Source organism: Delphinus delphis, chromosome 8, assembly GCF_949987515.2.
Source record: "Delphinus delphis chromosome 8, mDelDel1.2, whole genome shotgun sequence".
NCBI lineage: Eukaryota > Metazoa > Chordata > Mammalia > Artiodactyla > Delphinidae > Delphinus > Delphinus delphis.
This window is the reverse complement of record NC_082690.1, coordinates 109,459,222-109,479,971: the sequence shown is the minus strand read 5'-3', so window position 1 is coordinate 109,479,971 and position 20,750 is coordinate 109,459,222. Positions and strand designations below refer to the sequence as shown.

At 61.6% G+C, this 20,750-nt stretch overlaps 2 protein-coding genes across 20 annotated transcripts in view; one reads left to right on the top strand and one right to left on the bottom strand.

Moving 5' to 3' along the window:
- Window positions 1-6,064, top strand: part of BRSK2 (BR serine/threonine kinase 2) — a 64,397-nt gene extending 58,333 nt beyond the window's left edge. For 4 of the 17 annotated variants that reach the window (XM_060019522.1, XM_060019519.1, XM_060019518.1 and 1 more), the window contains 4 exons: window positions 180-360; window positions 455-544; window positions 2,786-2,833; window positions 4,042-6,064. In XM_060019522.1, coding sequence (XP_059875505.1) covers window positions 180-360; window positions 455-544; window positions 2,786-2,833; window positions 4,042-4,265 — 543 coding nt within the window. In that variant the 3' untranslated portion in view covers window positions 4,266-6,064. Of the gene's footprint in view, window positions 1-179; window positions 361-454; window positions 545-714; window positions 810-2,785; window positions 2,834-4,041 lie in introns of all 17 variants that reach the window. The other 13 variants (XR_009520452.1, XR_009520451.1, XR_009520448.1 and 10 more) reach the window with 7 other exon arrangements.
- Window positions 6,065-9,957: 3,893 nt separating this feature from the next.
- MOB2 (MOB kinase activator 2) overlaps window positions 9,958-20,750 on the bottom strand; it is a 50,279-nt gene continuing 39,486 nt past the window's right edge. For all 3 annotated transcript variants that reach the window (XM_060017576.1, XM_060017575.1, XM_060017577.1), the window contains exons 2-5: window positions 19,815-19,975; window positions 18,976-19,069; window positions 11,276-11,400; window positions 9,958-10,802 (exon numbers count right to left, since the gene is read on the bottom strand). In XM_060017576.1, coding sequence (XP_059873559.1) covers window positions 10,492-10,802; window positions 11,276-11,400; window positions 18,976-19,069; window positions 19,815-19,975 — 691 coding nt within the window. In that variant the 3' untranslated portion in view covers window positions 9,958-10,491. The remainder of the gene's footprint in view (window positions 10,803-11,275; window positions 11,401-18,975; window positions 19,070-19,814; window positions 19,976-20,750) is intronic.

Sequence of the window (20,750 nt, the reverse complement as noted above, 5' to 3'; positions counted from 1 at the left end):
GGCCTCCCCGCCCGCCCCTCAGAGCCCTGCTCTCTGCTGCCGTGTCGCGATCCATCTGCGACCCGTGCGCAGCTCCGTCTCGCTGAGGCTCCTGGGGAGCCAGTGCTGCTGGGGCCTCGGGCGGCGGCCGGCTCCCTGCCCTCTGGGGGTTCCTCGCTCACGCCACCCCCTGCCCGCAGATCCCCAGCCTCAGCCACAGCGTCATCTCCCAGACGAGCTTCCGGGCCGAGCACAAGGCGACGGGGGGCCCGGCGGTGTTCCAGAAGCCCGTCAAGTTCCAGGTGGACATCACCTACACCGAGGGCGGGGCGGCGCAGAAGGAGAACGGCGTCTACTCCGTCACGTTCACGCTCCTGTCAGGTGAGCTGCTGGCAGAGGCCGAGGGCGGGGCTCCCGGGGGCGGGGCTCCGGGCCAGCCCTGCCCCCGCCTCACCCACCCCCCCACCTCCCCCAGGCCCCAGCCGCCGCTTCAAGAGGGTCGTGGAGACCATTCAGACCCAGCTGCTGAGCACACATGAGCAGCCTTCTGCCCAGCACTTGTCAGGTGAGGGGGGGGGCTCAGCTCGGGCCGCCCTGAGGGCTGGCGATGGGGTGTGGCCCCTCCGCGTGCACCCCCGGGAGCAGGGCCCTCCCGGCACAGTGGCCGGCCGTCTCTGCACACCAGGGGGGTAGGCCCAGCACGCCACACTGAAAGGCGCCTCTTGTCCACTGTAGACCCCCCCCCGCCAGCTCCGGGACTAAGCTGGGGTGCTGGGCTTAAGGGCCAGAAGGTGGCCACCAGCTACGAGAGTAGCCTCTGACGCTGGCAGGTAAGGTGTCCAGCCCCGCCGCTGGGGCAGGGAGGGGCTGCGGGCAGGTCCTCTGCGAGAGCCAGACTGGCCCCGAGGAGGCACCCTGTGCCCACCCATGTGTCCAGCGGCCACCTCCCGGCCCTGGACAGGCCCCGCAGGCCCAGCACCCAGCCGAACGGCTGGACACAGGGGCAGCCCGGCCCCAGGCCAGCGAGAGCAGGCTCCGGCAGAGCAGTGACCAAGGTGCTGCCGGGAGCCCTGCCGCCCTCAAGGGCCCCCCACGTAGCACCCTCCAGGGCTGTGGGCCTGGTGCCCACACTGGCTGGCAGGACACGGGGGCCCTGAGGTCCAGTCAAAGCAGGGGCTCCCCAGCTGGGCCTAGAGGGGGCCACACAGGAATGGGGCTGCCCAGGCCTGCAGGCGCCAGGGGCCCGGGAGCCTGAGGGTCTGTGCCGCTCGGCACCTGGCGGGGAGTGGCTGCAGCCCTGTGGGTGCGGGTGAGCCCCGGGGGCACGTGCATGAGCTGTTAGGGAGGGCGAGCGGCGCGTGTGCGCTCAGCGGGAGCTGGCAGCTCACCACGAGGCCTGTGTCGGGGTGTGGGGTCTGGGGAGCACAGGGTCCAGCCCAGCCCCACCTCTCAGAGCCCCCTGTGGCCAGCCGTCTGTGCTTCTGTGTAGGGTCCTAGAGGCCAGACCTGCCCCACTGTCCACCCGCCCCTGCCATCCTCATTCCATCGTCTGTGTTTCACCTGCCCCCCTTTTCTCCCCCCAGCGTGTGCCTCACTGCCCTATTGGTGGGTTGGGGCTGGAGGAGCCCCGACACCCTGGCCCTGGGAGCCAGGCTGGCCCGGGGGCCGGTGCCTTTAAGGCTTCCACGTCGGAGCAGAGCAGTGCTCAGAGGGGGAAACCGAGGCTGGGGAAGGACAGAGCTTGTTCAGGGAGGCAAGCAAGGGGCCTGGTGTGCCGCCCAGGGGACAGCCGTGCCTGCACCCACCCCGCCCAGCGCCACGGTCCCTCTTTGCTCCTGGCCAGGCAGAGTCCCACCCTAAGGGATACCATTCTGTCTGTCGGCGAATGTGCCCTGCTCTAGGTCCCAGGCCCAGCAGTGAGCAGGGCGGACACGGCCCTTCTGCAGGGCCCCGTCCCCGTTTTAGCCCTGGGCCCAAGCCCACGTCCCTGGAGACTGTTGGGTGCCTGCCCTGGGCCAAGCCCATCTCCCCTGCCTTCCTTCAGGGAGCCCTGGGCCTGGGGAGCCCACTCCGGGACCCCAGCCCATCCCTTGGCCACGTCCCCAGGCCTCCCCGAGGGGTCAGCCTTTCCCAACACCCTCCCCCCATACTGGACGCTCTTGCCCAGCAAGCTCAGTCCTAGAGCCACTGGAGGAGGGGGCAGAAGCGGGGGCCCCTCGGGCACCAGGCCAAGAGATCTGGTGGCCACTCCAATAGGGCCCCCACCCAGCCCAGGGAGGGGAGGCCCCAGTGAGGGCCGGGAGGCAGCCGCCCTCCACCCCAGGCTCTGCTGCCTTCCCTACCCCCAGCCCTAACACGGCCAAGCCCAGCAGAGAGCGGGAGAGGGTGTGCCACCGTGAGTCGAGGGGCGAATGGGAGCCTGCGGCCACGTGAGCCACAGAGAGCCAGGGTGAGGACACGGAGGTGGCAGCGTAGACCGCAGCCGGGGACCTGGCCCTCTCGGCTCCGAGACGTGTGTCCTGGGCCCAGAGGGCAGAAGGGAGGGCGGGCCAGGCAGGACGCTCCACTGCCCAGGAGAGGGGCCCCACTCCAGGCTGGCCCTCTGCTGAGCCCCTCCTCTCTGAGCCGCCCACTCCAGGCTCTACCCACCTGAGCCCCACCCCTTGGCCACAGCCCCGCAACCCCACTCCAGGCTCCGCCCCCTCCCCCAGGGCCTGGCCGAGGCTGCAGGCAGCACCCGCTTGAGGTCTGAGCCGGAAGCCTTTTTCACACGTCTCCCTCCCCCTCTCTCCGTTCTGTGCTCCAGACACCACTAACTGTATGGAAATGATGACGGGGAGGCTTTCCAAATGTGGTAAGAACCCCTCACGCTCACCTGGGCCCCCCAGCCTGTCCCCCCCACCGCTCACCCTGCACCCCCTGCAGCCTGCTCCTGGCTGGGTGCTGCCCCGCCACCCCCCGGGGCTGTCCTGGGATCCCTGTGTACACGAGGGGCCCGGACATGCGCACGTGGCCTCGCTGGCCCCCATGGCGCCCAGCCGTGCCCAGCCCCCCAGCCCCTGCCCCAGGCAGCCTCGGTCACCCTCCAGGGCGGGCACAGGCCTGGCCCTAGGATCAGGGCAGGCCACGGAGGGACCCCAAGGCTCAGCAGGAAAGGGTGCCCAAGCCCCAAGGCCAGCAAGGGTCTCACGTCTGAGCCCTGGCCGGGGGTCAGGGTGGCCCCTAGTCCTTGGGCCGGAGGCTGGCGTCATGCCCTCTCTGCCCACTGGAGGGGGGCGGGGAGCGGCTCCTGCCCAGGCCCTGAGCTGCCTGGCCGCAGGTGCGCCGGCCGCTCGCCCTGCCGCAGCTGGCAGGGAGAGGGCCCTGCCCGCTCCTGCTCAGGTGGGGGCCAGGTTTAGGAGGTAGAACTGAGGTGACCCCAGTCGCGCACCTGGACCGTGAGCACAGGCCCCCGGGTGGGGCGGGGCCCCGCTTCTGCCCCGTCCTTCTTGCCCTCCAGACATGCCCTCTGGGACCAGGGCCCCCACTGTGGCTGCCTGCCCAGCCCCCCTACACCCCAGCTCCATGCCTGTCCACCCACCCATCCGTCCGTCTGTCCACTGCTGACCTCTGTGTCCACGCTGTGCCACCCGGGCTGGCTGGGGGCAGGGCTCCAGGCCTCCTGGGAGGAGTGTGGCAGGCCTGCTGGCTCCAGCCTCCCCGGCCGCCAGCCCCAGGGTCCTGCTCGGCCCCGGCCTTTACGCGTCTGTCTCCAGAGCTGGGCCGGCCCGCTGGCCAGGCTGCGGGGCTGACTGGGAGGCCGAGGCTGAGGTGGAGGGAGGGCCGGTCCTTCGGGAGGCCTGGCGAGGGAGGAAGGTGCCCACTGGCCCCAGCTTCCGCCCCGCAGCCCAGAGGCCTCGAGCCCCCACCGGCCGCCTGCCCTGCTTGCTGCCGCGGCCCCGCTCACCCGCTCGGACCCCCTCACGGGCCTTTCGTTCATTCGTCTGTTGTTCTCTCTCTTCCCTCCCTCCCTCCTTTTCTCTCTTTTCTTTTTTTCTTTTGTCTTCTGTTCTGTGCACCCAGGCAGCCCATTGAGTAACTTCTTTGACGTAATTAAACAACTTTTTTCAGACGAGAAGAACGGGCAGGCGGCCCAGGCCCCCAGCACGCCCGCCAAGCGGAGTGCCCACGGCCCACTCGGGGACTCCGCGGCCGCTGGCCCCGGCCCTGGAGGGGACGCCGAGTACCCAGCGGGCAAGGACACGGCCAGGACGGGGCCGCCCGCCGCCCGCCGAGAGCAGCCTTAGACACATAGCCCCCTCCCCCTGCACGGCCCCGACAGTGGCCCCCAGGCCGCCTCGCCGCCCGCTCGCCCGCCCGCCGCCCGCCCGGTGTGGACCCGGGGCTGCGCCCGTCTGTCCGTCTAGACTGTTGTGAAGCCGGGGAGGAAAGGAAAGGGGGCACCGGGGGCCACAGCCGCGGCTGGGCCACCCGCGCCCGCTCTCTCTTTCTCTCGCTGTCTCTCTCCCTGCCTGTCTCTGACAACGCCACTGTTTCCGCTCTGATACCAGGAATTATCCCGAAAAGTTAACATGTCATCTCCACGAGGCCGTCCTCCGTGCTCTGCACCGGATACCGGCTGACCGAAGGCAGCTGCCGTGGACCTGCCCTCTCTCCTCTCCTGCTGCTGCCGCCCACTGGGCAGTGAGGCCCTGCCCGCCCGCCAGCTCTGCCCAGTTTCAGCTCCGCATGGCCACGGGGAGGAGGACCCGGCCCCGACGGGAGGCCGCCTCGGGCCCACCCGACTGGACGCGCGGTGACCAGTGCCCCCGGCGGGTCCGGCCAGCCTCTGGGGCAGGCCCAAGGGGGTGAAGCAGCCGTCTGGCCCGGCCGGCACGGCCTCTCCTCAGCACGTCCCCTCCCTGCTGCTCCCTCCTCGTCCACGTCCATGCACCTCAGCGCCGCCCACCTGCCTCGCCGCATCCCACCCCCCAGCTCCCCGGGGGCTGCAGGTGGAAAGAAAGCCCGGGGGCCCCGCAGCACCTGCCCACCTGCCCACCCGCCCGCCCGAGGGCAGGCCGAGATCAGTATTATTTACTTGCTGTTTTAACTTATTGAGTTTCTTTACTTCTCCGTTCAGGGAAGGGGCAGCAGCAGCGCCGTCCTGCCGTCTGTCTGTGTGTGTGTCTTGGGCAGGGTGGGGTCTGGGCCAAGGTGCCCCGTGGACAGAGCGGTCGGGGTGCCGGGGCCGCGGGGGCAGCCGGCCGATGCAGCGCCGGCAAGCTACTGTAAACTTTAAAGAATTCCTGCAAGATATTTTTATAAACTTTTTTTCTTGGTTGTTTTTGGAGAAGGGTGTTGGCGGGGGGGACCACGGGGCAGGGCTAGGCTTTGAGTCCGGTTCTTACTATACACATGCATATAAATATATTTAGAGAATGGCACGGTTCGCTCCGTCCCCGGTTCTGTGCCGTTATCGTGGAGGAGCGACTCCAGTCCTATGGGGGCCGGGCACGGCCAGGGCCCCTCCGCCAGGCCCGGGCTGGGGGCCATCTTGGTTTTGTGTCCGAGTGCGGGGCGGGAGGAAGGCCCGAGCCGGCCGCCTATACACCACATGCAAGATGGCAGGGCCACTGCAGGGTTTTTTTTTTTTACTAAAATGACAAAAAAAGTTAAAAACAAAACAAAACAAAAAGCAACAAAGGACAGAGAGAACGGTAGCGGCGTCCTCGGCAGCGTGCTCTCTGTTCCCGGAGGGGCCGCGAGGCACGTGTGGCTGCGCCCTCGCTGGGGCAAGTCCACTTCGCATCTGGCGTCTCTCCTGCCCGCCCTGCTGCCTCTCCTGTCGTGCATAGATTTTAATGCTTCTGTTCCATTGACCCCCTACCACAGGCTGGGATTTCAATACATAACAAAAAAATGAAACACCTCTAACAGCAAAAGCCGCGGCACAAGCGGAGGTCCAGAAAGCAATACCTCTCGTTAGCCTTCCTCTTTTGTACTCGGGACACACACAGACGTCACGGAAACGGACAAGCCCCACCCCGTGTATCCCCTGTCAAGTAACTGTGAGCAACGTTAGTTCCGAACAATAAATTCCTTCAGCAAAGACACCCACGCCGGTCTCCATGCGGGCGGGCGGGCGGGCGGGCAGGCGGGTGGGCAGGGATGTGGGACCACCTGGGACCGCCCCTGCCAGGTGTGCGTGTGCTACTTCCGCCCCAGCCAGAGGACGGGCCCTGTGCCGCGGGTCTGCGCGGGCATCACACGGGCTGGGCCAGGTGGGAAGCAGCACAGGGAAGCACCACCAGAGGCTGACACGGAGCTCTGCTGGGGATGGGGTGCCTGGCGAGTACGGCCCCCTGCCCGGCCACTGCAGCTCTGCTGCCACCCCGAGACCTCAGCCCGAGACCAGCACCTGGGCTTCTTCCTGGAGGGTGAACCTTCTCTCCACTCCTTCCATGGGAAGAGGCAGATGGGGAGCGTGGCCCAGCCCTGCAAGTGATGAGCCAAGGCTGGCGGGCAGGCCCTGGAGACGGCGGCTGGCAGGGCAGTGTGGTCCCAGCCGTGCCCACCATGCCCGCCAGCTAGGGACGGAGGCACCATGACCACGCACCAGGGAGCCACCCCCTCTGCCGCTGCGGCGTGAAGGACAGGTGCAGCCTCCCGAGTGCCACGGACCACCCAGCCGCACGTCTCGAGGGCAGCACCTGGCAGTCACCACGCAGCCCTGAGGAGGGACGAGCAGCAGCCCGACGGGGGGTCCCAGCAGAGACCACAACGCTCTCGGAAGCCTCCCCCAGCCTCTCACGTGTGGAGGGGGTCAGGTGTGGCCTGGCCACTCTGCACCCAGCCGTCTACACCACCGCAGCACTACTGACCTTGGGGCTGCGTGGTTCTCCGTGGTGGGGACCGTCCTGCCCGTGGCAGAATGTCAGCGTCATCCAGGGCCTCTACCTACTAGATGCCGGTAGCAGCCTCCCAGCCCCACGTGACAAACTGTTTCCAACCTTGCCATCCAGCCCTGAGGGTGGACAGATCAGCCCTAAAGAGTTCGCGCTCTTGCCTCCTACACCCCCTTGCTGGAGAGCGCCAGGCGCGTGCCATGCTTCACTGGCTTAGTTGTGAGCTCGGGAGCTCTGCTGGAAGGGCACAAGGCCCAGGACACGGATGAGGGTCTGCTGACGTGGAGCTGCGGTCCTCTTTTGCCCAGCCCCTTTGAGGGAGGCCTCAGAAGGTACTCTGGGGCCAGGTCCTGTTGCTGTCTCTGGGCTGCATGGTGTCCCATTAACTTTAGCTTAAAAGCCAAGTTGGAGGAGGGGGTTCGGTTGCTACGTCTCGCCAGGGAACGTGGTTATGTGGCTCCTGGCCAAGCCACCAGGGTTCCCTGACCTGTGCTTCTGCATGTGCTTTACTGAGAGAGCCGCTGACACACACAGGCCTCCTCTTCTCCCACTTGGCCCTCTCAACGTTTGCAGTCTGATGTGTCAGCCTTAGCGGGCACACGATGGAGTCCCCAGAAGGAAATACCACAGAACACCCAGCAGACGGCCAGCTTTCCGTATGCCCACCACCGCACTCCTTTAGCGGGAAGGGGCCGCTTCCCTGCGATCCCACTTCTGAACCAAAGCAGGCTCAAAAACTGTTAGTGTCACATATTTACTAAAATAGGAAATAAAACCCAACACACGAGGACTCGCTACGTGCCAGATACCTCTGAGCACTTCACGCTGAGCATTAAGCCGAATGGTCCTCACGCCATTTTCTATGAAGTAGAAACGTAAATGGGTGCTTGTGAAAAACAAAAAGGATATGTGGTGGGTCCAGCAGCTGGTGAGAGGATGACTTCTCAGGCCCCACTCTCAGGTAGCCAGCCCGACTGGCCTGGGAGCTGGGTCCCTGGTGAACAAACAACGTGGTGTGCTCGCCAAAGCAATCATGGATGGGGGTGGGGGAGACAGTCTGACCCGTGTCCCCACAGGGGCTGAGTGCTTCCGGGCAGCAGAGGCAGAGTGGGCGGGGGCACACACGAGGGAGGGGATGTGTGAGCAGCGGCCCAGCCTCATCCTGCTCTGCCAGGAGCCCACCCTAGACTCTGTCCATGCGCTCAGTGGACAGGTGGGGCAGGGGCCCCAGGCTCCTCGGCCGTGAGATGGAGCGATTCCTGGCGTCACGAGGCTGCTCCAGGGAGCGCGCTGCTGGAGGTGGGCTGGCCTCATCCTGCCCTCCCCTCTCCCCGGGCTTCAGTGCCCACTCCTCCTGCCCTCACCCCCGGCCACCGAGTCCACTCCACTCCCCCGTCACACTTCGCCTTTCCTGGGCCCCCGCCGCTCCCCACCACCAGCCCAGGTCCTCGGTGTGACTCAGAGAGGGGTGGGGCTTCTGGCACGGAGCAGACAGTGGCCGGGACCAGGAGGAGAGAAAACCTGTGTGAGCTCCAGGCAGGGACGGACGTCTGCGGAGGAGGAGGGCAGCAGAGACGGACACACACGAGGGAGGGGAGCCAAGTGCCGGCCTCGGGGCCTCAGGTGGGATTGCGGGGTCTGTGCTGTTAGTCACAAGCCCAAGCACTGCCGTCTGTCACACTCATCCTTGGAGTCAGGCCCTGGGTGAAGTGGATCATCTCTGTGGGCCCTCAGAATGACCCTGTGAGAGTTCCATGGCCCGGCTCACAGATGTATGAGTCTCCTACTGCTGCTGTAACAAGTTACCAAAAACCAAGTGGCTTAAAACCACACAAATGTGCCATCTTAAGATCTGGACGCCGAGAACTGGGTCTCACTGGCTACAATCAAGGTGCTGGCAGGGCTGCGTTCCTTCTGGAGGCCCTGGGGAAATCCATTTCCTTGTCTTTTCCAGCTTCTTGAGGCCGCCTGCACCCCTGGCTCGCAGCCCCTTCCTCGGTCTTCAAAGCCAGCAACATCAGATGAGCCCTTCTCACCCTGCCATCTCTCTGCTTCTCCCTCTTCTGCCCCCTCCCAGTTTTGAGGAATCTTGTGATTACACTGGGCCCAGATAATCTCTCCATCTCAAGTTCAGCTCATTAGCAACCTTACTTCCACCTGCAGCTTTACTCCCCCTTCGCTATGGAAGGTAACATGTTGAGTTTCCAGGCATTAGGCTGTGGACTCTTTCTTTTGGCGGGGGGGAGGTGCGCATTATTCTGCTTACCGCAGACTGCCCTCTAGCAAGCCCCACATCTACCTCACGTGTAAAACACCCCCCGTTCCTGAGGTCTCCAGAAGTCTCAACCCACTATGGTTTCAAGTCAAACCCCAAATCTCATCTAAATCATCTGAATCAGGTAAAAGTGAAACTTCGAGTATGATCCACCCTAGCACAAAATTCCTTTCCATGTTGAGCCTGTGGACCTAGGAAAGTTATCTACTTCCAAACTACGATGGTAGAACAGGCAGAAGATGCCAGGTGCAGGGTCGGGGGACAGGGCCCCACAGAAGCCCCTCACCTCTGCCCACAGGGGGCTGGACAAGCTCCAGGGTTGTTCGTGCCACGGCCACCCTGCCCAGCCTGCGCCGCAGCACACACCCCTCTCTCGAGCTCTCCCTATGCCCACCCCTCAGGCAGTGCTGCCCTGTCCAGAGGTGGTCCCTGCAGCAGAGCCCCTGGGACGGGCGGGCTGCCTGGGAAGCACCCCCAGCTGACTCCAGCCCACCCTCTAGGGTCCCTGCCGCCTGCGTGGAGAGGGCACAGCACAGGGAGTGAGTGGTCAAGGGCCCCTGGAGACTCGAGACACAAAGCACAGCCCCCGTCCCCCGCAGACACGTTCAGCAGGGGGGCCTGTGGTCGGCCCCTGCAAGAAGGGTGGCACCTGCCCCTGGCCAGCACAGCCTTGGTCAGCGAGAGGGCTCCACCGCCCGGGCTGCAGGGGAGGGCGCTGCCCCAGGGGCGCAGAGGGGCGGGGGAGGGCAGAGGAGAGGGGTGTGTGGCCAGACCAGAGGGCACCGAGACGCTGAGGACACACGCAGGCGCTGACCTGAGAGAAGTCTTTTTATTACACCCGCACAGGGAAGCCAGGCTCTCCCCCTGCCCCCGACCGCGTCTCCGCACAAGCCGCCCGCCAGGGCACCGGGATCCGAGCCGGGCAGCCCAGGGGGCCCCTCCTGGGCAGCGGGGGCAGCGCAGGGAGACAGGGCCGCAGCTCGGTGCTCTGCGGCCTCCCCCTCCCCACCCGCCCTGAGCCACCAACAGCCGAGGTCCAGACCAAGCGGGAGAGAGGAGGAGAAGGCCACCCCCAGCCCTAACCAAGACAAAACACGGTGGAAGCGAAGCCTGCGGTCCCCACCTCGGGGGAAGGAGCCCCGCCTGTCGCGTGTCTCCCCGGAGGCCGAGCCAGGTGGCGGGGCAGGCGCAGAAGACCGGGAGAGACGGACCCACAGAAGGGGACTTGGACGGGGGCGGTCCCTAAGTGTCTGCTGAGCAGACGAGCGGAGTCCCAAAGTTCTCGGTGCCGGCGGCACAGAGCGCCCGCGCCCACACTCCGCGCGCCGCCTCTCCGCACGCGGGCGGCCGGGCTCACCTCTCCTTCACGTGGTTCTGTGCGCCCGCCGCCCCGCCCGCCCCGTCCCCGCCCCCGCGGCCCCCGCCGCCGCCGCCGCCGCACAGCACCTCCGTCAGGTCGTCCATGACCGCCGTCTCTTTGGGGTCGAGCAGGTTGAACTCGCGGGCAAAGAGGATGAAATGCACGTAGAGCGTGTTCAAGTGTCCGTGCAGCTCGAGCGCCAGGGTCTCCTTGAAGTGCGACGAGTAGATGTGCGCCAGCACGTGGAACAGGTACTTGCAGATCTTCTTCACCAGGGACTCGAAGGAGCTGGGGAACTCGCGGCCTGCGGGGAGGGGGCCGTCAGCCCGCCCTGGCCCCACGGCGCCGCCCCCCGACCCCGCAGCCCTCACAGAGCCGCCCACCGCAACACCTGAGTGACCCAGCACCTGGGGCGGGGCCGCGAGGGTGGCTGCTCGCCGAGCTGTACTGGGTGCCTCTGTGACGAGGGGCCCGCGACCCCGCCGCACATGGCCTAAAGCCGGGACAGGCGCCCGGGGTGCTCTCTGTGGCCTGGGCCGCAGAGGAGGGGGGACCCGGGAGACGGGCACCTCCTGTCGGCCAGGTGCTGCCCTGGGCAGCTCAGGATGGGTCTGGGACCCCGCCGGGCCTGCTCAGGGCTGTACACAGCTGGGGGTGCTGCTCGACAGCTGCAAGCCCCCCCTCCCCGGCAAGGGGACCTCGAGGGCCTGGCCATGGGGGGAGGCGGGGTAGTGGAGGCCGCAGGTCCCAGAGCCTGGGGTGGGAGGGGCCACGCACCGTATTTTGTGGGGAACACGTCCTCGTCGGTCACCAGCTTCTGCACGGAGCTCATGACAAAGTCGACGTACTGGGGGGCCGTGCACTTCACCTTCTTGCCCCGCTCATCATACCAGTAGTACTGTCTGTGGGGACAGAGGGGGGCAGTGACGCCCGCGGCCAGGAGAGCTGGCTGTGCACAGCATCAGGAAACCAACGCGCACCTTCTGCTCTACACGTGGCCTCAGGCTTCGTTCTCTCAAAGGAACGCGTGTTGTTTTACGCATTATGTTAGATGTGTCCACGCTCTGTGCCTACCCCTTCCCGGAGGCCCTGCTGTGACTTGTCAGCTGGGCCTCGAGCCTCAGTAGCATCCCGGCTGCCACCAATAGAGGTCAAACCTTTGCCCTGGGCCGGGTGCTGAGGAGGCCTCTGTACATGGGAATCTGGCCCCTGGACGCCCCCCAAAGACCTCAGCCTGCCCCGTACACGGGGGTGGGTGTCGGGCAGACAGTCCTCAGGCTGCCCTGGGCCAGGGTGTTCGGGGTGTGGACACCTGGGTGTTCTTACTGCGTAAGCCCAGCCGTGAAACCAAGCGCGTCTCCTAGCTCATGTAAACATGACCTATCCTCCAGCAGAACAAACACAAACCCCTGGTGGGCTCCCCCTGCAGCCACCAGCATCCCTCCCACCAAGGGCTCCAGTCTTCCCAACAGCAGGCCCTGTACCTTAAGGCTGGCTCGCCAAGAGCTGCACCAGAGCCCACAGCGGGGGCTGGGGGGACACAGGCTGCATCTGTCAGTGAGCGAGCGAGTGACCAGAGCACCCCCTTCCGTGGCCTAGCCGCCAACCCTGCCACAACCCTGCCCCAGCCAGCAGGTCTTCATGGAGACCTCCGCCCAGCATCCCCGCCCCCATTTAGATGACGTTACTTGGCTTCAGAACTGGCTTAGACCAGGTTCCCCCAACACCTCACCATCCCACCTTATCCCAGGCCAGCACCCCAGGCTGGCTCTGAGCACCCTGCCCTGATTTCCTGAGCTCACTAAGCACCCCTGGGTGACAGCCACGTGGGCTCACCCACCTCCACCACCTTGCCAGGCCTGTCGTCAGGACAGCAGGTCCCCATCTCTCGTGGCCAGCCTGACTCCAGCCAAAATAAAAAGGCACAGCCTGCCCACGTGACCTCAAGGCAGCCTTGCTGCCCGCCGCGCCCCTGCCCCCCACTGCCTCTAGCAGGAACCAAGGCTCTTCCCCGCCCCCAGGACCGGTTAGCTTATTTGTGCCCCTGGCAGGGCTGGGTGGGGGTCAGGCTGCAAGACAGGGAAAACAGCCCACACACAAATGGACAGGCCACCAGGAAAAAGGCCAACCTTCAGTGGACAAGGGGACACAGCCCTGACTGCCACTGGGTATCAGGCCCCGCCCACTGCCACCCCTGCTCCTCCCACCCACTAGCAGGCAGACTACACTTCAGTGCCACCTCAGCAGAGCCCTCCCTGCCACGCCTGCTCCCAGGCTGCCCCTAGGCACTGCTGGCCCCGCAGGGAGACGAGGCTGCCCCACCAGGCCCCCGAGTTGGTCAGACAAAGCCCCAAGAAGCTTGCCAAGCTCCCTGCCGGTCCCCAGCAGGGATCCAGAGCCCTCCCCACCACAGGGTGGCCCTGCTGCCCGTCCTTCCCCGGCCCGGACATCGGCACCATCTGAGGACATGCTCAGTGAAAGGACAAATGAATCGTCCCTCTCCTCACAACAGCCCCTGGGGTCCCCGGACCAGCTCGGGAGGGGCCCCAGCCAGAGGTCAGACACCGGCCCCAGCGATTCCCCACCCTGCTTGGTGCTGGATGCGACTGGCCCCGGGTGCCACACTCAGAAAAAACCGCCGGAGCTAGAAAATGGGAAACATTTTCATGATGTCAGGCCCAGAGAGACCAGCCCCTTCGGGGCACTGTGGTCGCCCCGCCTGCGTGACAGCTGGAACACTCTGCTTTCAACGTTCCTCTTCTTCGTTTTCATTTTATTTTTGAACTGTCACACAGTAAAGCTGACTGGTTTGGGCATGCAGTCTTATGCATTTTAACCCAAATAGAGGACCCACAACGGGGCACAGCTCCCACCCTGGCCCCCGGCCTGCTGGTCAGTCCCCAGCACACTAGTGACGTGTCCTCAGGAACGCCACGCGATGTCCTGGGCCGGGCTCTGCGATCCATGCCACTGAGATGGACACCTTGTGGACGCGCCAGTCTGTCCAGACATTCACCTGCCGAAGGACATGTGTGTGGCCTCCTGTTTGGGGCAATTACGGGTCAGGCTGTTAAAACCCTCCCGGGCAGGTGTTTGTATGAGCACTAGTTCTCGTTTCTCCAGGGTGGACGCCCAGGAGTGGGACAGCTGGGCCCACGGTAGGTGAACGCCTTGTTTCCTGAGAAACCATCAACACGTTCTCGGAGCGGCTATCCTACCAGGACCCCCTCCATCCTCACCGGTACCCGGCGCGTTTTATCAGGCGCTCCTGCAGCGTGGTCTGAATTCACATTTCTCCACCTGCTCATGAGGCAGAGCCTCACAGGTGCTCATCTGCCCTGGTTGGGTCCTCTTCCATGATCTGTCCAAGTCCTTTGTCCACTTGTGACCAGATTTTCTTACTGATGGGCCGTGAGGGCTCTTTATCCATTCCGTGCACTGGTCCTTTCTCGGATATGGGATTGTTCTGCAGTCTGTCTGCCCTCTCTCCTAACAGTGTCCTTCTCAGAGCAAAAGTTCTAAATTTTGATGAAGCCCAGTTTACGGATTCTTTCTCGCCTATGGACTGCGGCTCGTGTCAACGACCAAGAACGCTTCGCCTAACGCTATCACGAAGGTTTCCTCCTGTGTTTTCTTCTAGAAGTTTCATGTTTTATGTCTAGAATTCACTTCAAGTTAATTCTGGCAGAAGAGGACATGCAGCTGACTGGGTTTTCCAACAGCTCTGGTTGAAAAGTCTGTCCTTTCTCCATTGAATTCCTTTTGTATCTGTCAAACATCAAAGGGGCCATGTTTGTGGGGGTCCATTTCTGGACTCTATTCTGTTGCACTGATCTCTGTGTCTCTTCCTTCACCACCACCATGCTGTCCTGATTACCACAGTTTTATAGTAAATCTTCAAAATAGGCTGTGGGACTCTTCCAACTCGACTGTTCTTTTTTCAAAATCACTGTAGCTATTCCAGTGACTTTGCTATTCCATATAAATTTTAGAATCAGCTTGTTTCTATCAATAAAAACTCTGCTAGGATCTTAACTGAGATTGCAATAAATGAATTTACACTTCTGGTGTGTTGAGTCTTCCCATCCATGAACACAGTGTGCCTCTCATTCACGCCAGTCTTTGATTCCACTCATCAGCATTTTGTAGTTTCCAGCATAAAGGTCCTGTGCATGTTTCCTTAAGTCTGTACCTAAGTATTTCATTGTGCTTGGAGCTACTGTAAATGATATAATCTTATCAATTTCGTGTTCCAATTGTACACTGCCAGTATACAAACTATGATTGATTTTTGTGTGCTGACCTTGCTAATGTATTCATTAGACTTTTTGCTAGAATCCTTGGGGGTTTTTTTTTCCCTACATAGACAATCATGTTGTATGCGAATACAGTTTTATCTTCTTCTTCTCCAATTTGAAGGACTGCTATTTCTTTTCTTGCCTCACTGCATGACCCATCTTGGGTAAATTGCGGTATTTTGTGCTTTCCAAGGAATTGGTCCATTTAGTCTAAACTGTCAAATTTAATGTACGCGGAGATTTTGGTGATGTTTCTCCATTATCTCCTGGGTTTATCATCATGTCCCCTTTCCATTCCTTATACGGATCATCTGAACCTTTTCTCTCTTTACCTTTGTTAGCTTTACTAAAGGTTCTCAACCTCACCAATCCTTTCAGGCGTCAGCTTACGGTCTCATGAACTTTTCCCACTGTTTGCAGAAATCAACGTCAGTGATTTCTGTTCTTATTTTACCATTTCTTTGGGTTTTTTTTTTTTTTTGCTCTTCTTTTTTCTAGGTTCTTAATATGGAAGCTTAGATTGAATTGAGATCTTCTTCTAAAACAAGGGTTTAATCCTATAAACTTTCCTCTAACCCTTGCTTTAGCTGCGCCCCACAAGTTCAGATATGTTGCATTCTCATTTGCGTTCAGTTTAAAACATTTCCTAATTTCCCTTGAGACCTCCCCTCTGACCCATGGACTATTGAAAAGTATGTTAATTTCTAAACGTTTGGAGATTTGTCCTCTTATTGATTTCTAATGTAATTATGGTCAGAAAACTTGCTCTGTATCACTCCGGTCCTTTAAAGTTTGCTAAGGTCTGTTTTGTGAGCCAGGATATGATCTACACTATTTTGATGAATAATCCCAGTGCACTTGAAAGGGACGTGCATTTTACTGCGGAGGGTGGAGTGTTGTGTAAACGTCAATTCAGTCCAGTTGGCTGATGGTGTTATTTAGTTCCAGCTTCTTGCTGACTTTCTGCCTACTAGTTCCGTCTACGACCAAGAGAGGAGTGTTGAAATCTCCAACCATAATGTGATTGTGTGTGTTTCTCCCTTTGGTTCTGTCCATCTGCTTTGTGTAGAAGCCCTGTTGTTTGGTACATACACATTCAAGGGCAGTACTTCTTGATGAATTGACTCTTTTGTAAATAACGCAATCTTCTTCTTTATCCCTAGTTACTTTTTGCTCTGAAGTTTACTTTGGTATTAACATAGCCACTTTAGTTTTCTTCTGATTTGGTATATCTTTGTTGGTATATATTTTCGCATTCTTTCACTTTTAACCTACCAATGTCATTGCATTTAAAGTGAATTTCTTGGGACTTCCCTGGCGGTCCAGTGGTTAAGACTCCACGCTTCCACTGTAGAGGGCGCAGGTTCGAACCCCTGGTCGGGGAACTAAGATCCCACATGCCACGTGGCATGGCAAAAAAAAAAAAAAAAGTGAATTTCTTGTGTACACTGAAATCCATTCTTATGATCTGTCTTGTCACTGGCACGTTCACACCATTGACATTCACTGTAATTACTGATCTGTCTGAATTTAAGTTTACCATCATCTACTATTTGTTCCCTTTGTTTTCGCTCCTTGTATTTCCTGCCTTCTTTTGCGTTATTTTTAGTATTTCCTTTCATCTATTATGATTTTGACTGTGTCACTTATGTAACTTTTTTAAGAGATTGCTCAAAGGATTATAAAATGCATATGACCTTTCCGTGCTGTACCTGGAGCCAAGAATCACCTCCACAAGTGGAATCACAGAGCCGACCAGCACACAGGGCTCTCTGCTGCCCCAGGACACTACTACTGTCTCAGTGTTCCATCCACACGTGCTGAAGACGATCAGACAGGGTGATGGGTTTTGCTCACCCACCAGACACGCTTTAAAGAGCTGAAGGAGAGTGGAGCGGCGCATCACATCTCCCGTCTCTTGCTCTCCCCGAAGCCTGCTGTCCCGCCTTCCCTTCTAGCGCCACTTCCTTGCTGTGTGAAGAGCTCCCTGCGCAGCTCTGCTGGCTGCGAGTTAACCCTCTTGTTCCCCCTTCCTCTGAGAAGCGTCTCTATTTTACCTTCATTCTTGAGGAGCATTACGTGGACTCCCGGGGGGCCGCTCTTTCCTTTGCGCACCTGAACGGTGTTCTGGAGCCTCCTCCTGGCCCAGCGGGGGAAGGAGAGCCGCAGCCGCCGGCACCGCATCTGCACGGGGCGGCGCTGCTGGCTCTGCTGCTCTGAAGGTGCAGAGCCTCTTCAGCAGTCTGATTATGTGCTTGCGGTGGATTCACTGCGTTTATGCTGCTTGGAGTTCACTAAGCTTCCTGAACCTGCAGGTTTGTGTCTTGACCAACCCTGGTAAGTTTTCAGCCATATTTCTTCAAATATGTTTTGGGCATGGCCCTTTCTCCTCTTCTTTTGGGACTCCAACATTAGCCTTTGGTTTCTGTCCTTCAGGCACCAGCAGGGTGGAGAAGGGCCTCTGGCCTGGGCTCAGCCCCACGCCAGGCGCCGGGTGGACTGGATGGTCCCGGGAGAGCAAGTGGCTCTGTGGACCCTGACGGGCCTCCCTTTTCCTACTAAACTACTTCATGTGTTTCCATTCCTTGATCTCAAATGATTCCTAGGAAAGCATTTATATGCGTATCAATTCATATAGATCTACAAAAACCCTACCAAGTAGGTTACAGATGAGAAGGATGAACAGTAGATTCTCCAGACCCCAGGTTTCCAAGCTTTACACGGCAGGGCCAGCATCTAGACACACATCCGCCTGCCACCAAATCCTATGCTCTTTCAAGGAGCCTCTCCTCAAACACATCGATACTGGGAGGGCAGTGGTGCCACGGAGGGGCCCCGGCTTCCCCACTCGCCAGCCCACAGGCCAGCTGTGATGCCGCCTGGTCAGGCACACAGCTGGCAAACGTCCTCCCAGGACGCCACACACATGGCTCTGCAGCGCTGCCCTTGCCCACTTCCAGCTGCTGTGGCCACGTCTGCTCTACAGAGGCCACTCTGTCCCATGCTCTTCTCCTGCCCAAGCTCACCTCAAGCCTGCTCCCAGCACTGCCCACCCAGCACTGCCCCATCCTCCCTGGGCCATGCCTGGCTGTGGCTCTCTGGGGACACACGTGACACCTGAGCATACCATCAATGGGTCTCGCTGGCTGAGTGAGGAGTGAAGAGCAGCTGTCTTCTGCACTTGTGCCCTCTGAAGGGCGGGGGAACTCTACCCTCTGCCTGTGCTGAGGCTTTGGGTGGGCTCTCAGCAAGAGGAGGGCCCACATGTCTGGGCCTGAGCTGGGTCTGCCCGCAGCCTACAGGCAGGGTGAACTCAGGACGGCAGCACTGACGTGTCCACTAGTGGAGGCCCGCTGCTCACATGTGCTCCTATCAGCCCCTGGCCTGCAGAGGAGACGTCAGAAAGGAGCTTCTGTGCCCCCGAGCCACACCCCGCCCGGGATGAGCCCCTGCAGACCTGGCCTCCTGCCTGTGGCCTCTTCTGTGGCTTCTGCTACTTGGGCCGGTGGCAAGCTCAGGGCCATGTGGTGGCTCTCCTATCCATGTGGCCTCCAAGAGCTGCCACAGAGGCAGTGGGGTACCCTGGAGCCCCTCAGGGATGCCTGCTTACTGAGGAAACGAATGGCACGTGCTTCCAGAAGAGAACAGCCTGCACCAGGCCTGCAGGACGTCACCTCACGGGAAGGTGCCAAGGCGGCCCAGCCCCACGGACCAGCTCCACGGACCAGCAGCGGGTGGGGTGTGGCAGGGCCGCCTCCACACAGAGCAGGAGCTCTGGGTTAGAGCCATCAGCCGGTAGGGCCAGGAGCCACAGCAGAGAAGCACGCCCTGCTGTCTCAGGAAGCCCAGCGGGCACGTCCTGGGGAAATGTCCTTGCCCCCAGGAACGCGTCCTGTCAGCCCCTGGCTGGCTCCCGGCACCCGTGCCCCGGAGGGACCCACACCACTGGGGTCCCAACCTCTGCAGGGCTCTGCTTCCCGTCGCCCTGCCAGGCCCCGGGCCCGTGAGGACAGGAGGTGCAGCCTGGCGAGGACCCTGCTGAGGAAGGCACTGAGCCACTGGGAGACCTCGAGCGGAGGCCGCGAGCGTGGGGTCTGAGAAGCCGGAGTGCAGCGGCCGGGGGCACGGCCACAGCCTGCCCGAGCCCCCAGGACAGGGCCGCACCAGGCAGTGACTCACGTGTTGCACACGGCCATCGTCTGGCACGCCTCCCCCGTGCAGAACTCTGAGATGGTGCTGTACTGGAGGTTGACGTGGTGGAAGAACGTCGTGGCTGGAAGGGAAGAGAAAGGCCGGGCGTGAAAACGACACCGGGGCGCCACTCTGCGTCTGCAGCGTCCTGCAGGCCCGGGGGGACCAGAGCCCCTCTCCTCGGGCCCCTGCTGTGGGGGCTGTGCTTATCTCAGACCAGAGACCGAGGCCCCAGCGCAGCATCATCCTCGGGAGCGGGCGGCACGGACCAGACGGTGCTGAGCGGGGCAGGGTGCCCGAGGACTGAGACAGAGTCCCCTCCACGAGGGGTGGGGCAGCAAACCTCCCACCCCAGCCCCTTGACCACACCCTGCTCTATGGTCACCAGCTGATCGGGGACACCGCTAAGGCAGGCGGCAGCACCAGCTCACGGCCACAAAGCCTACCGCTCTCAGGAGGAGAGCTGGCGCCTTGCCCTGCATGGGGCATCCCACGAACCCTGAGCCTGTCCGGCAGGCGGGGGTGAGTCCGCCACCCTTCCCATAGGCCATGGCCTTCCCGCCACCACAGCACTGCCGGCCTTGCAGCCATGCTCCTGTCCCACGGTGCCCCCCTGGCCCTGGTGTCCTGTCCCCCGGTGCGACCAGGACCTGCACTGAGTCCCCGCATCTGAGGGGACCCTGAGTGCCTGGCAGGGCTGGTCACCCCAGGCCTCGGCTTCCAGCTGACGCGGGTGGTTGGGGGGGCGGTGCTGAGCACCAGCTCCGGGGGGTCCTGCGGGAAACGGGGGGCTGCCCTCCTGGCCCTGCCAGCCCGCCCCCACGCACTGTTGCTGGCCAGCCACTCATTGAGGTCGATCTCCCGGGGCAGCACCACCAGCTCCTTGAACCCGAAGTCGGTGATCCTGGACTTGGTGTACTCTGGCTCCAGGTACACCTTCTTCTCCTCGGCGACGGGCTTCTTCCCGTTGGGCTTGGCTTTGGACTTCCTGCAGAGACAAGGGAGCGCGGGGTCACGGCAGATGCAGGCGTGGAGGCTGCGGGCCGGCCCGGGAGACGAGCAATGCCGGGGGACGCCTCGGGTGCTTCTGCTCCTGTGGGCCCAGGCGTGGGAGGAAGCTGCCCTGCGCCCGTGCCCTCCCTTGCCACCGTCAGGGGCCCAGGGCCCAAACCTGGAACCCAGGGCGGGCAGGGAGCTCCGGGACCATCGAAGGGTGTGGGGTGGTGGCCACACCAGCCGGCTCACCTGCCACACGTGGCACCGCGGCCCTGCAGCCCCTCTTGGCCCCCACCTGGGCCTGGGGTCCCGCTGCAGGGACACAGGGATGTGCACCACTCGGCCAGGCCGTGAGCCTCTGTGCAGTCCCACCATGCGTCCTGCTGCGCAGATGATCCAGCAGCCCGCCCTTGCTGAGCACCCACTGTATGCCGACGCCCCAGGCCACCCCACTGAGGCCTCCTGTCATCACGAGCTCATGGCTCACCCGCCTGACACCTGCCCGCTGGCCTGTGCTCTCTCCCAAGTAGTGCACGGTGCAGGTTCCAGGCAGAGACAGAAGTAGGCGTGAGCAGATGTTACAGAGATTTGATGAAATGGCCACTTTTCACTAAATCTTTCTTGGTCAGGAAAACAGTTCTTTTCCATTAAAAACATGCTGTCATAGAGCACAGGATGGGCCTGTTGCGGCTATTTTTACATGCACGGATACGTATTTTTGCAACGTCTTTGTTCTCCTACGGCGAGTGTCAGTACCTAACCTGGGA